Here is a 15,267-nt window from a genome sequence, read left to right as displayed (position 1 = left end):
AATGGGTTCAGCTGGGCGGGCAGGCTGGGGCTGGGCTCTCTCCCAGGATTCCGGCTCGGCGCAGGCTCCAGGGCCCGCGGGGATCGCGGTTATTGATGGAGCCGGCTGCGTGCTGGGCCCTCAGCTGGAGCTCAGGGCTTTGTGAGCACAGGGCACAGCCTGCCTTGTTTCAGCTCTTCTGCATGGCCCCTGCTTCATGCCACTCTCTGCTGGCTGCCCTAGGAGCTGCCGGCACTGAGACAGGCACTGCCTTTTCCTCCTGTTTCTCATTCCTTATCTTCTCCTCTCTCTGGTTGAAAAGATACTGAAGTTATTGTTCTACTTTTAAAGGTAGCTGTATACCCAACCCTTCCTGCTGGAAATCCAGTGGAGGACTGCCCAAACCTTGAACACAGGATCTCTGGAGTAGGACTGACTCAGCACTGTGCACCTGCAGCCCAAAAAGCCAACCGTATTCTGGGCTACATCCCAAGAACAGGTCAAGGGAGGTGATTCTCCCCCTCTGACCTGCTCTCGTGAGACCCACCTGGATTACTGCATCCAGGTCTGTGTCCCCCAGCGTAAGAAGGACACAAAGCTGCTGGAGTGAGTCCAGAGGAGGACACACGGATGATTAGAGAGATGGAGCACTTCTCATCTAGAGACTGGCTGGGAGAGTTGGATTTTCAGCCTTCCAGTGCTAAAGGGGCTACAGAAGAGCTAGAGAAGGATTTTTTACAAGGACATGTAGTGAAAGAACAAGGGGGAACAGCTTTAAACTGAAAGAGGCCAAGTTTAGATTAGATAGGAAAAAATTATTCCCTGTGAGGTTGGTGAGGCATTGGCACAGATTGCCCAGAGAGGCTGTGGCTACTCCATCCCTGAAAATGTTCAAGGCCAGGTTGGATGAGGCTTTGAGAAACCTTGTCTAGTGGAACACGTCCCTGCCCATGACAGAGAGGTTAGAACTAAATGCTTTTTAAAGTGCCTTCCAACCCAAACCATTCTATGACTATACATGCACTAAATGCATTTTGCTACCTCCGTGCCTCCTCCCAAAACAGAAATCAACTGGGAGGGGACAGAACTATGCCCCAGCAATCCTGTGAAACAGATCAAACCAGCTGAACAGTGACCAGAGGCTCACCCTGCTCACTGCCAAGGCTGTAACCATTGCAGAGCTCGGCAGCGAGCGCGTGGCTCCGCGCTCCCCAACCGCGCCTGGAGCACACGCGGCTGACACAGCCCGTCCTGAGACTGACACAGCACCCAATCCACCCTCCAGAGCAACGGGAGAACACACACAGGAGACCTGCTCCTCCTCTGCTCTGAGCTACTGCTCATTTATACCAAACTAATGTGTGCAAAAGCAGCTCAGATTCTCCACAGAAGTTTACACTAGAATAATAAACCCGTATCACACAAGTTAAATGATTTTTTTGCTTTGCTTTCAAAACAAAATTCTGAACATTTGTTTGTTTTAAAATAGGATTGAAAATAATGTTTTGTGTTGTGCAGTAATTTGTTTTGCATGCACTTTCATGATAGGAAAGTCCTTGCTAGTGGAAATAACCATCTTACTTGCTGGGGGTGAAAAAAGTTCAAGTATCAGTTTTCCCTATTTGCCTAAGTAAAATAACAGCAAGTCAAGAGCTGGAAACTGCACTCTTCATGGTCTCTGTGATCTAAAATTAATGCCTGGTGCTGGTATGCAGAATGGATCAAGTACTTGCTCAGCCACTGAGGACAAGGTGCCAACTGGTGAGAAATTCTTACTATGCTTTTCACACATTCACACTTTAGCACCCAAAGTATTAAACCGATTTCACTTTTAAGGCCTCTTTTGCAGCTCTCCCTAAATACAGGTGTTTTAAGGAAGCCTTTACTACCCCTGAAAGGCAGAAAAAGAACAGATCAGTTGCCCATTTCTCCCTAGACAGCACAGACTAGCCCTGTGTTTTTCCATGTGCCTCCCAGCCAACACTGACCCGGGTCTGGAGCTGCTGCCACCCTGGGCTCCGGCCAGGCTGTCCCCCCAGGCAGCAGCAGCAGCTCCAACATCACTACATGGGAAGGAGAAGGGTCAAAAAGGAGATGGAAAAAGAAAAGGAAGAGGGGAAAAGTAACTTAACTCCAAGGTGCAAAGTCTGGACCACCTAACTCCTGGAAATCATCTGTTCTTTTATGGAATAACAGACATCACTGAGCTGTCCCAAATCATTCCCAGCGGTTGCGTGTCTATTTTATCTTCTGGCCAATAATTCAGAGGTCATCCTTCAAAGCAGCTGATGAGCATAAGCTCTTTCCAGTACAACCTCATGTCACTTGTGCTAATTTAGCAGTTACTGGGAAGGGTGTTGGAGATCACTGCAATATTACTTTGGTATTTCACAAGAGAAGCCATACAGAGTTGCACAATATTGCTCTCCTTCCAAAGGACAAGGATGCAAATTCATAAGGCAGGGAGGAAAGACCAAGCAGGGAATGCAAAGTGGATTAGATATTTTGATTCCTTTCCAAACTCTAAGCTTAAAATATAAAAAACTTTGGCAACTTCTCCCCCATAGAATTTGAAATGCTAATTTCTAACTCAATCGAAAAGTTCTTGCAAAGATCTGAACAATACACATGCAGGATTGTTTCTCTGAGGCTGAAAAATTCAGAACAGACCTTCCCTGTAGAGGGAAAAGCAAGTAACCACAACCACAGGAGAGGTGTTTAACCCAGGCTTAGGTCCAGCTAATGAAGGAAGTTGTCCCCACAGCCCTCTCCAAAACCACAGGCTTTGCAGAAAAGTCTGGGGAGGAAAAACAGGGCAAGAGAGATTGCTGGGAGCATCAGGCTGCACACTACCATGTCCTTGAAAGCTGATGCATCTCCCATAATGTGCAATTTTGAAGGTTTCAGAAAACACATGCTCAGAACCTTCTGTCTGGGGAAAGTCTTGGAGGATTACACGGAAACTTTAAAGACATCATTTGTCCTTCAGAGCTCTCAAAAGACAAAGTGGAATTTCACACTGTGCACAAATACTCATTTCCCTGCTCCAAAGCACACAGGAAGGTGAAAGAGGCACAGAGGGGAAAAGTTCTCCAGATAAACATGGACACAGAAACACTTCTAGATCTGCCTGGGAGATGAGCAGCCTCCCCATCTACCCCAAATAACTCCTAAACCAACAATTTCCTCACTGGAGCGTGGGATCTGGTCCTTGCTTCACAGCTATTGTGTTTCATTGTAACTGAGATTACAGACTGAAGCTTTCAACTCCATTCCCTTGAATTTGGGTGGGTGTAGTGAAGTGACAGATCCCTGTTCTCAGTCAAGCCAGTTTCTGTTCTTCTTGAAAAGGACCATAAACCAAATTAGATAGGTTTTTATGAATGAGCATTTTTAGAGGACACTTTAAATACAAGTTTATGAGGAATGCCTCTATAAACAACAGGCAACAGAAAATTATCTCCTGTAATGGACAATGCAAGTGACAAACAGCTGTCAAACATAAAATATAATGAAAAGAGAGAGTTCTTATTCACCTGTGTGCTGTTAAGTTTTAGGCAACTACATCTCCTTTATTATTTCATAAAAGAATAAATTTGTCCTAATTGCAGCTGGAGGAGAGGGCACTGCTATGCCAGTCACCAAATTTAACATGAACATGAACTGAGTGCAAAGACACTTTTATCTCCTCCTTACCCAAGGGCAACAGTTGTGCTCTTACTGTATACTCTGCCCATGAACACTGCCATGAGCACTGTCCACTTTCTGTCCTGTCTGAGCAGAAAGCTCCTGGCAAATTAGGGAGGAGTATTTCAGCTTCTGGGTTTTTTTAATCAAGGGTTTGGACCCCATGAGGGTGTAAGAAATGGAGACTTTACTTGGAAGGGCAGTGCTTAGGTACATCCTATGTACAGACCACACAAGATACAGACCCAGCACATGTAACATTAAGAGAGGAAAAAAAAGAAAGTGAAAAAAGGGAGCTGCATATATACTATGTTAAAGAGAGTGGGTGAAGTGGCTAGACCTCCTCTTTTGTGTGAAGGTGGAAGGAGATTAAACTGACCACCTTGTGGCTCTCAAGTTGTGAAATCCCAGTTCCACATCAGGACATGCAACATAGCAGAAGAATAATCCACAGAGACTGACAGCTCTGGGAGAAAGTTATGCTAATAGGGACTGACAACATCACCTTCAGGACTGGCATCACATCATCCTGCACACCAGAAACTGCTCCATACCAAAAGGTAGGATCCTCCAAAGGCAATCACCAGCAGCTCTTTGCAAGCCAAATCTGCCACTTGGAGGCACAGAACAAGTTTTAAATCTGTAATTCATACAAACTCATCCATGTGATTTGTAGGATTTGGGGTGGTTGGGGGACACAGGGACAACTCTGCTGTTGCCATCTTTGCACCAGTGTCTGAACTACCCACCAGGATAGAGCTCCTGCCTCATCTTTAGACACCACCATCTGTGAAATAACTGATAAAAAGGTGTCAGACTCTCCCCACATTTCCCACGCATCCTCCAAGCAGCTCAGTGCCCCAGCACAGCCCTGAGTGCTGGCTGGGGACATTCTGCATTTCTCATCGCAGAGAACTTCGCCACCTATTTTCAAATGCTCTTATTGAACATTTTCAATATCACAAAACATTGTCTGTTCCCACAAACAACTGCAGAGAGACATTTTAGATGTGTGCCACAGATTCATAGTGGGAAGCTGCAATACAAAAGCCTGATAAAACCAGGGAATGAAACAAAGGCAACAACAAAGTGTTGCTGTTACAGATTACAGAGCAACTCACCAACAGCAAAGAACTTGAGTCAGTCATTGCAACACAATTAATATGAGGGGAGACTGTACATCTTGAAGTATTACCTTTCAAAGGGAAAGCTTTGAATACTCCCCAGCTCTGGCTACACTGTCCTTCTTCCAGGGATGAAACAATAAGTAATTGTATACTAAAAATAAAATGCTTACACCTCCACATATAAAATTAAGATTTCCTTTCAGAGCCAAGCAAGATTAAAATTTTGTATTTTTTTCCCCCCAAGAAATCCAGTGGTTCCATATCTGAGGAGAATCTCCTGCAAAGCGTTAAGCAAACAACAAGTATTTATTCAGTAAGCACTCATACAGCACCATTTCACAGTTCCACAAGGAAAGATCCTCAGTACAAGCAAAAGCAGCTTTAGGAAAAAATATTTTGCAAGCTGGCTACATATTTTTAAACGTATTCCACAGAGGCCTTTGCTGTCTTGCTGCACTGAGGTACTAAACGTTGCCTGATAAGAATGCAGTTGCAGGATTATTATTATTATTATAATGAAAATGCTAATGGGGAACAACACTGGCAGCTCTGGAGGGCTCTCCCAGGCCTCTTGATGCATAGGCAGAAAAGTGCAACTTCTACAGAAATTTTCTTTCTGAATCACAGAAGGGTTAGAGTTTCTAAATCCTGTAGGCTGCAGTGAAACTTCCAGATGGAAAGGAAACAATTTGTCCCTTCAGGAATTTTTACAATCTTGCATTTTGATAAGTCACGTCAAATAAATAAAATCAGATCAGTGCATGGAGGAGGCAGGAAAGGAGGATGCTGCACTGAAGGGAACAGGTTTGCACAGTAAGCAGCACTCCCTGCTGCTCACACCTCCATCACCCTCTTTTCCCTCGTTCCCCTGTCTCAAACCTGCACACTCCTGCTCCATGATAAAGCCACTGTTGTTCTGCAGCTAAAGCTCTTGCTAGCCTTCATACATGAAGCCCACAAATCCTAGAACACCTACACAGCAGAGCCTCCTGCTCCCCTATGAGTCATTAAGCAGGCTGTCCCGCTTGCTGATGTCAGCCAGCAACATCCATTTTTTTTAAACAAATCCAAAAACGCCTCGAGCATCAATTATTTAAAATATTATCTTCATTTTAATCCTGACCCCAGTGGCAAAATTACCATTACGAAGCAATTCCAAGTGATGCAGAGGGTCCAACAGCCTCTAATAGTTGCTACGTCAATGAGGAGTAAGCAGCCAGCTCCTCGTGTCACACATGAGCTCAGCACAGAGCACCCGAGCCGGCAGCAGCGGGCAGATTTCTCTTACAAACAGGCAGAGAGCAGCTAGGATGTGTCACCAAAAATACAATCAAAGATCAACAGCATCATCCAATCTCATCTGGTACATTTTGCATGCGTGTGTATTACACAAGCCCTACTCACAGCAGCCCTAACCTGTGCTGGGTGCTGCGTGCCTGTGGCGCAGCAGCAACCTTCCCAGATACTAATTGTCTATTCCCTGCCTAATTGCTCTTGCCATTAAAAGGGCTTCTTTAATGCTCAAGCTTAAACACTTCCTGTCTTCGTTTGAAGGCAGTGCCCTTGTCACATTCTGAGGTTTAAGAACACAATCATCAGCTATTTACAGTGTACAGCCAAGTTATCAGAGAAACATATCTGAAATATGTTCCTTTGAGCACATTTACATCCTACAGAGCCATGACCAAATCACAGGATACAGCAGTCGCACGCTGGATTTGCAGTGCACAGAGTGCAAAAGGCAAAGGAGAACAATCAAGGTGAAAGCAGACAGAGATTTGACCATGTAGCAACCTTGAGGAATGAGGACTTTCCCACTCTGCACACACCCTATCACAAAGTCAACAGGAAAACCAACAGCTGATTTAAAATGCTTACACATCCCGAAGTGTACATTCATAGGTGAGGCTATTTATCTTAGGCACTGAACAACAGAGCCAAATGAGTGAGTAAAATGAATACACAGCAGTAGGAACTCTAGATGCAAAACCAGGCTGATGCCCTTGCTCTTGGATTCTCAGCAAACTCACTGTCCTCTGTCTGGTTTAATCATGCTGGGAATATGTTTGAACAGTTTGAGACACTTGATCACATCCTGGATCAGTTAAAAAAGATTTAGTTTAAAGGAACTGAACATCAAATAATTCTTTTTAACATTTCAAATTATGCCTTTGTTATCAGGAGACCTACTCACCATTCTCTTTTCAAATAGAAAGAAGGGCTTGAGGGACATCCCAGCTTTGTGGAGAATATTTTATTTATAAGATTTTTCTCAAGTGATAATTGAATTAACAGTGGTAATTAATTAGGCTACCAGATGAAAACGATTTAACTATGATGACTCTCAGCATCAAGTTTTCTTTCTGTCCACTCTTCCTACTGCACAGCTTACATGAGCAAAATGCCTGAGCAATTTGCAGCAGAACGCTCCAACTAATTGTGGTACAGGCAGATTTCTCCTCTTGTAATTTGGTGAACTTATCTGTAGCAGACCTTATAAATTCAGTTATGTGCATCTGTCTGCAGTGCCATGAACTCCTCACATAGTTGTGAGAGGCGAAGTCACTTGGACAAAACACTGTAACAGGTTTGTTCACTCACCTGAACACAACCACACCAAAACTCTAAGCACACATGAATTGTTACAAGGACCTAGCTATTTGGTCTTTCTGTTTTTCCTCTTCCACCTGCCCCACCAAGCTCCCTGCCTCTCTAACCTTACATAAATGAGTTCAACATAAGCAAGGGACTACACATGATTGAGGTCAATGGAGTTTCCCCATCATTTCAGTGAACCCAAATACTGCTCCAGAACACCGAGTTCTCTGGACCTGATTTTTCCACTGATTTTTGTACAGACACCTGTATTTGTACACAGACACAGTATTCTCCAAGTCAGAATCACATCCATTTATATCTACCCAGAAAAATGGAAATAGCTGTGTTAGGAACCAAGGCTGTGAAGAATCAAGCCTCCCCAGCCAGCTGCTTCGAAAACCATGAGATGAACGGCCTCAGCACCTATCAGACCTCAGTCCTCTCCAACACCAAAAGCACCACAAGCTGGATATAATCTGCCCCCCTGAGCTATGCTGGGGACTGAACCGAAGCTGCTGGCCTTAAAATATCAAAAGAAGTCCCTGAGTTCACAGCGCCAACTCAGCTGTGTTCAGGCACACTCTTGTCCCAGCCCTGCTTTGAGGGACCCCAGACTGCAGTGACAGCCAGGTGCCCTTCTCTGCCTGCCACTCCCAGGGTCTGCCCTTCCCTAGACAGATGGCCTGGCCAAACTTTGGAGGCAGCCAGCGAGAGACTCCCATGGATTTCAGTGAGAGCTGGACAAAAGCCAAGGTGAATTTCCTCTGCAACAACACTATTCCCTGCCACAGAGCTTCTCAGGCAAAGCTTATCACCATGGTTTCTAAAGTACTGCTGGTACCAGAAAGTGAACACCCTCCAAAATTACTGTCTTCCTATGACATGAGCTTCATCACATCTTCTGCTTCGTTCATCTCCTTCATTCCTCGTCCTCACATTAGTTTTTGCCTTTTACTCCCCAAATAAAGCCATGGCCAATGGACATTAGTACTGCTGACAGCAGAAGGGAGGAGAACAAGGCAGACTTTCCTGATCCCTTAAATGTCAGTGCATAATAAAAACATCACACATGGCCAACATAATACGACCCCATTTACCTTTCCATGAATATATCACAGGGGGAACAGGGTTTTGTTCAAGAGACCAATCTCCTTAAGATGAGGTTACTTCATTGCCTGATCCAGGCTAGGAAACTTGCCTTTTGCAAACTTCCTGGTGCTTGGCTCAAAGCTCACCTGGAGAGGTATGGATGGATCCCAGCTGGAGGGGACTAAATTACCCCACTAGCCCCTGAGGAAGCAGCAAAGAGAAGATATATCATGTCAGCCAAAAGAAAGGTGTGCTGTGAGCTAGTTCATAACATAATCTATATCACAACATATACATTAACCTGTATAGCACACACTTCTACATGGTTGTGCAGCTTTCTGCAATAATTTCTAACACTCAGAGGCCTGATTGTTATTTTGATATGACTTATAAAACAGAATTAAAATACAATTTTAATGCCTGAGGGTATTTAAATTGATTGAGTTTTAATCCAATAGATAGTATAAATAACAGCTTCAGCAGTGAAGAGATTTACAGGTCTAATCCAAACCGGATACTTGTCACACACCTCATAACGAAAATTATTTGTAATGGATAGATAAGGAAATACAAAGATACTAAAGCAATGAAAATAATAAAAGTATTTAGGCACAGATGAGACAGCTATCCATCAACTTCTTAAATCAGCTAATACCAAAACCTCAAGCATCCTTATAACTGTAAATTTAACTTGGACTGCTTAAACTGAGGTCACACTGAGTCAGACCACAGTTATTAGATGAGTAGGTACAGCCCACTAACATCAGAGACGCTTCCTTGATTGTGTCAGCCCTTGGCTTGCAACAGCAAGAGACAAAGCAGGAGGTGTTTTCAGACACAGATTTCTACAGCTGGAAATGTGTTACATTGTGGTTTTCAAATAGCTGAAGTTTAAGCTCTGAGAGCATTGAGGTAACAGCTATCAGATATGCTGGGTGGAAGAAAGAAGTGATTAGGGAAAAGATTCATTCCCTTTAAAACAGACATTTGTCCAGCAAGATTCGTAACTGTGGCTTGACCAAAATACAGTGGTTTTCAGTCAGCAGCAACTTTCACATTGATTTTATGGACACTGGAGCAGATTTTTTTTCTGGTCCCTTTTTTACAACATTGTTTTCATATCCCCTGTATTACAGGCATTAGGATTTTTTTAAAACATGTGAACTGCTTTGGTAAAACTTGACACTACCTTGCTGCCTAGTAAGTTGAACTAAACCAACAGTTTAAATAGCTCAGCTCACAGCTAATAAGCAATTTAAATAGCTTTGCTTTGCTAAGCTCAAGTAGCTGTATCAGGTTTCATAGCACCATCAGTCACTGCCAGATCCATAGGCAGCATTTAAATGAATCATTAGCAATGGTCACCCCCAGGAAAAAGCAAAAAGGAAGCGAAAGAAAAAATACTTTAAGAACTAAGAATCAAGTCATTGTCACAATTTCTATGAGTAGATGCCCCATATGTGACACCAAAATGTGCCCAGGAAGCAAATCCCACTGGAATGCCTGGGCCAAAATACATTCGTCCAAGTAAGAACGGCTGAGCTCTGTGCTCTGACCACAACCTGCTTCACAAAGACACGTGAGTATAGAGGTGCACATTTCACAGAAGGAAAAGCTGTAGCATGCAGAGGTGAAGGATTTGCAGCACAGATGGAACCGGAAGAAAACTGGGAGGTGCTCCTGTGTCATGTGTGCTAAGCCCCAATTGCAGTAATGCTATCACAAACGTGCTTCCAAGTTCTCTGGATCAGAAAGGTGAATGGCAAGACAATGATGTGACACACTGGAAAAATGCATATTCACCAAACACCTTATCTGAACTTTTTACAGAGTGCCAGAGAAGGTACAACCCACGCTGAAACCTGGGGAATGAACGACACTGGGAGCTTGATCTCACGTGCACCAGCGTAAGACTGCAATGACTGAGAAACACATTAAATCAGGGTATTGAAGTAGACTGGTGAACACGCCTGCTCCCTGTACAAGTCTGCATGATCTGACACTGCATGTAGCAGCACAGACAGGAGCAGAACCTCAAAAGCCTTTGCAGCCAAAGTCCTTCACAGCTCGAACAGCTCCGGAGGCAGAGCAGGACCACAGGGAGCCCAGAACTACAACTGACTGACAGAAAGGGTGGGGGACCACTGTGACCTTCCCCCCCATTCCCCTCAAGCCACAGCTAAACTCATCTAGCAGTATGGAAATGGTTAAAAATGACAGCAACTGAAACATTTGCCTTTAGAGACACACAGGTAGTGGCAGAGGCAAGTTTCCCATGGATGGATGTTTGTATCCTGGACTCTGCAGGGCAGTGCTGCTCCAGACAGGTTTCAGTACTTCTTTCACCAACCCCAAGGACAGTTTCTCTTTTATTTTCCAATGAAACTCTACATAATTAAGAAGCAGGTGAGCCCCCTCTAATCCTGAGGAGAAACATGGGAAGATACTCACTTAGATCCTGTTTCTCCCTCTGTCCCTGTACTTCTATTCAGTACTCCTGAGTATCAAATTCGGACATGTGCACGTCACTTTAATTCATTATTTATCCATATACTCTCAAACTATATCTCTTTGACAACAATCAGCAAATCTATAGCAGGAATTTGGACACTTGAAAGCAGCAGAGGAAGCTCAGAAACTGAGGAACAGTTCCTTACCACAGGAGGGTGAGGAGAGACAACGAAAAGGTATAAGAGAACATAATAGGATAAAAATAAAGTAAATTAAATGTGTGGGTTTGGAATCCCCCAAGACATTCTGGTCGAGAGGATCTCAAATCTATATATAGTTCAAGCCAAAGGCATAACCTCAACCTCTGTTCCCTGATATTTAATTCACAAATTGCCCAGATGCCAGCATTTGGCTTTTGTCCCCTCATGTAAGTTAGAGGATAGCAAAAACACAGGACTAATTTTTGGAAAGACCAAGCTGAATTCTCCAAGAGGTCATCACATGTGGTCAGAGACTTCTGGCACGCTAAAAAAATTTTAAAAGGGAAAAATATTTCCACAAATTAGGGACCAGCTGGCACAATTCAGGCAAGTTTACCGAGTGCCTCCAGCAGCCGGAGCTGTCGCTGAACCGGCGCGTGGAACATCTGACAATGAACTCGCTGCACATCCCGCAGCCGCTCGGCCAGGACCGGACCCCCGGCCCCGCGCCAGCCCCCGCTCCGCGGCACCCCGAGCTCCTCCCCGCTCATTCCAGCGGGGATTTTGCCGCCGGTGTGCCCGCTCCGCCGGCGGCTCGGGCGGGAGCCCGCTCCCGAGAGGGCGTCAATGATTAATCACGTTATAAAACGCCGCTTTTGGGGAGCGCTCCGGGGCGGCGGCGCTCTCCCCGCTCCGCACCTGCGGCGGGGCCGGGGCGGGACGCGGTGCCCACGGGAGCCGGGGCCCGGCGGACTCACCCCATGTCTCGGCACCTCTCGGCGGCGGCGGCGGCACCCCCGGGCGGCTCCCCGCGCTCGGCGGCCAGCGGCGGCCGCGTCCCCACTTCGCACATGCGGCCGCCCCGGCCCCGGCTGGCTGCGGCTGCACGGCGGCTGCACGGCGGCGAGAGCCGTCCTGCTCCTCCTCCCGCCGCCTCCCTCCCCCCTTACATAACCTCCCTCCCGGGCGGCGGCGGCACCGAGCAGCTCCCGCGGCACCCGCCGCCCTGCCAGGCGGCAGCGCGGGGGCGGCGGGCGGGGCGGGGCGGGGCGGTGGGCGCGCCCCGGGGCCCTCCGGGGCCCTCCGCTCCCCTCCGCTCCCCTCTGCTCCCCTCTGCTCCCCTCCCCTCCGCTCCCCGCCGCTCCCCCCCCGGGCCCGGGCCGGCCGTGGGCGGCTTGTGCCCCGGTGGGCAGCGAGGAGCCGCGCCGGGAGGCTGCAGGATCTCGTCCTCGCCGTGCCCTCCCCGAACGGGGACGAGGCGGCGAGAAAACTTCGGGTGAAGTTGTGGGGTGTCCCCAGGCGGCCCCGCCCGCGGCCGGGGAGCCTCAGCGGCGAGAGGAGTGAGCGCAGCCCGGCAGCGGCTGCCCGGGACCGGCTGCCCCGCACCGGGAGCGCCCCGCCGGCAGCCCCGGCTCCGAGCGCGGGTCCCGGGGATGCGCTTCCGACTGGAGGCGATGCCACGCCGAGGGATGCCCGCTGAAACACCAGCGGGCGATTCTCTCCCGCTGTCGCGCCCTCCCCGCGTCTTTTCACGCTCCGAATCCGGGCCGTGAGCGCGGAGCCTGCGAGCCACGGAGCCGTGGCCACGGAGCTGCTTGGCCACTGGCCCTGGCACAGCCAGCCCCGCAGCCCAGGTCACCCGCAGCCAGCCAGCACCACCCTGCTCTGACCAGAAATGTGGACCCCGTCGGGAGCCCTCAATCTCCTCTGGCCTTTCTCATCCTCGCTGCAAGTCTGTGGCACAGAGGGTCCCAAAATTATGTGTTTCGTGAATGTAAAAAGAGGGACAATTCCTAACCAGGAAAGGAACAATTGGAGTCGTGTGGAAGAGCCGTGTGATGGCTGCACAAGCACGAGGGTGACGCTGGCATCTGACCGGCTATCACAGGACACAAATCCATAGCACAGCCGTGGACCTGCTCGTTCGGGTGTTCATAGGACTGTGTACACAGACACACTTTCGTAGAGAAAAAACGCCCAATTCACACATAAGACAGGCTTTTAACTTCACCCACACGAAGTTATAATTAATACTCTTCCATCAAGAGTGATTATTTTCATCTCTTTTTTAAAAATCTCACACTGATTTATCCTTTCTTTCCAAGGAAGTTTAGAAGTTGTGGGAAAGGCATTATGTTTGCTTGCTTTAGCTTCATGTGTGACAACTGGGGGTATCCCTACCCAAGTATTACCTTGGGACCTCATGGGAATCCTGAAAGGAAAACTTAGCTAGCAACCAAACACCTTTCCAGCTATGGACGGTGGAACCCCTTTTCTGACAGACAACTATTTCCTGATGTCTGGAACACCAAAATGGAATTTCAATCCCATGCACTCAATGTCCATGTCACAGGGGGGAAAAAGGAGCGGGGTGAATTACACAGACATTTTCACCAGGCTGTGGGATGACACCTCTCCAGTGTACCTGCTCTCTTTACCTTGGTCAGAGGGTTACTATGGGTGTTAAAGGAGACTTAACCCCTTACTTAATCCCTGATGTCAAAAGGTCCTGTGCCCTTTTCTGCCAGCTGAAGGTGAGGTTTCATTTCCTCTGAGATAGCCATGGCAAAAGTGACAAACCTTTCATGTTCATGATGACCTGCATCCTTGAATGTTGCTTTGATGTGAACCTTCTTCTCTTCTAGGGGAAACAGTGAGGGGTAACATTCTCTGAGGGTAAAAACAACAGTCTAAAAATCTTGTGGAAAAAACACTCATCATGAATCTGGGCATTTTATAACACTGTTTTTACACCATTTACCTCATTTTGTTAAATTACATACTCCATTCATCAGTGAGAAATTTGTCTTGGTCCTCTCTGATTAATTAGCTCATTTTGGTGAGTATCCAAAAGCTGTGTTTTATGAACCAGTGCTGCAAGAGACTTACAAGTATCTAATGGAATTGGATCAAAATGGGGTAATGCACTCACTATGTGTGTCATGATAAGATGAGAATTGTAAATTGGAGCTGCAGTTGCTTTAGCATTTTCTAATTTTTTAATATTTTCCAATCTTGCATTCAAGATTGTGTTTTCAACCCCATTTATAAAAATAAAGCTCAGGTTTATGGAAACATAATTGCCTGTGAAATGCACAGGATACAAAATGTTGTATATTGCTTTTGTTCATTCATGCTCTTTGCAGAGCTGTCTTCTAGGAGACAGAGGGGTTTAGTCCCTTTTCTCCAGTACACTGAGATGCTTTCCCTGGCAGACAGCAAGTTAACCCAGTTTTCTGCTCATATTTGGAATTCTGTAAGTGCAGTCCCTTTATCTGAAATTCCCACTGTTCTTCTAAATGGATGAGATACTCCTCTTTCGGAAGTGTGGCACACAGTTGTGGTCCTCCTTTCTCTGCCAAAAAGAGGAAGAAGCCCTGTGCTCACTTCAAGCCAATGGTAAAAGTCCCATGGATTTGAGTCAGGCCCAGATTTCATGCAAACCATTTAACAATATCAATACTGAATTAAGCAATTTTTTCTACAGACAGTTCCATCTTGAACCTCTCCACCATCACTGTCCTAGGTTGTGTATAATTCCCATTGATTTACATTATTTTTGTGTAATTTAGTATGCCAGTTGTTTAAGGTATTTTCAGTTCTCTGTAAATGAGAACTATAAATATGCTATCAAAATTAATCAGTTTTCAAGCTTCATATGTGACATGATCTTTCATTTCCGAGCTGGCTCAGGCACAGGATGTGTAAGGGAGGGCAATTCAGTCCTCATTTAGTATTCACAAGTGTGCCCTTATTGCTGTGGCACGCTTAGGAACACTCAAAATACTGAAGGCACAGGATCCCTTGGTAGGATTCAAGCTGAGCAATAAAAATATCCACATTCTGTAAATGGGTCTAACTTCTTTAGATGAGAAACTTCTCCTATTCCCACAGGCCTCCTAAAGATATAATTTTTTGATTCCTAGATACAGGGTGAATATCCTTTTCAGAAAGCTGATCTAACAATCTGGACTCTGTACCCAGCATTCTGAAAAGCAAAGAGCTCACTGGGCACTTCTTCTCAGTATTTCTGTTCTCTCCTTTTATTTGGTTTTCACTATTGTTGTCTTCTGCCACTCTATTTTATTTCAGATATAATTTTATTGCAGAAAACCTGCTGTTCAGTCTTTTTAAAC

The 15,267-nt window shown here is 46.2% G+C and overlaps 1 protein-coding gene across 3 annotated transcripts in view; it reads right to left on the bottom strand.

Annotated features, from left to right (window-relative positions):
- Window positions 1-12,094, bottom strand: part of HOMER2 (homer scaffold protein 2) — a 53,399-nt gene extending 41,305 nt beyond the window's left edge. The window contains exon 1 of one of the 3 annotated variants that reach the window (XM_086848855.1): window positions 11,890-12,094. In XM_086848855.1, coding sequence (XP_086704981.1) covers window positions 11,890-11,984 — 95 coding nt within the window. In that variant the 5' untranslated portion in view covers window positions 11,985-12,094. The remainder of the gene's footprint in view (window positions 1-11,889) is intronic. The other 2 variants (XM_086848856.1, XM_086848858.1) reach the window with 2 other exon arrangements.
- Window positions 12,095-15,267: the final 3,173 nt, after the last annotated feature.

This window comes from Cyanistes caeruleus, chromosome 13 (genome assembly GCF_971803275.1).
Source record: "Cyanistes caeruleus chromosome 13, bCyaCae1.hap1.1, whole genome shotgun sequence".
Classification (NCBI taxonomy): Eukaryota; Metazoa; Chordata; class Aves; order Passeriformes; family Paridae; genus Cyanistes; species Cyanistes caeruleus.
Note: the sequence above shows the minus strand (reverse complement) of the source record. Positions and strands in the feature narration are given on the sequence as shown.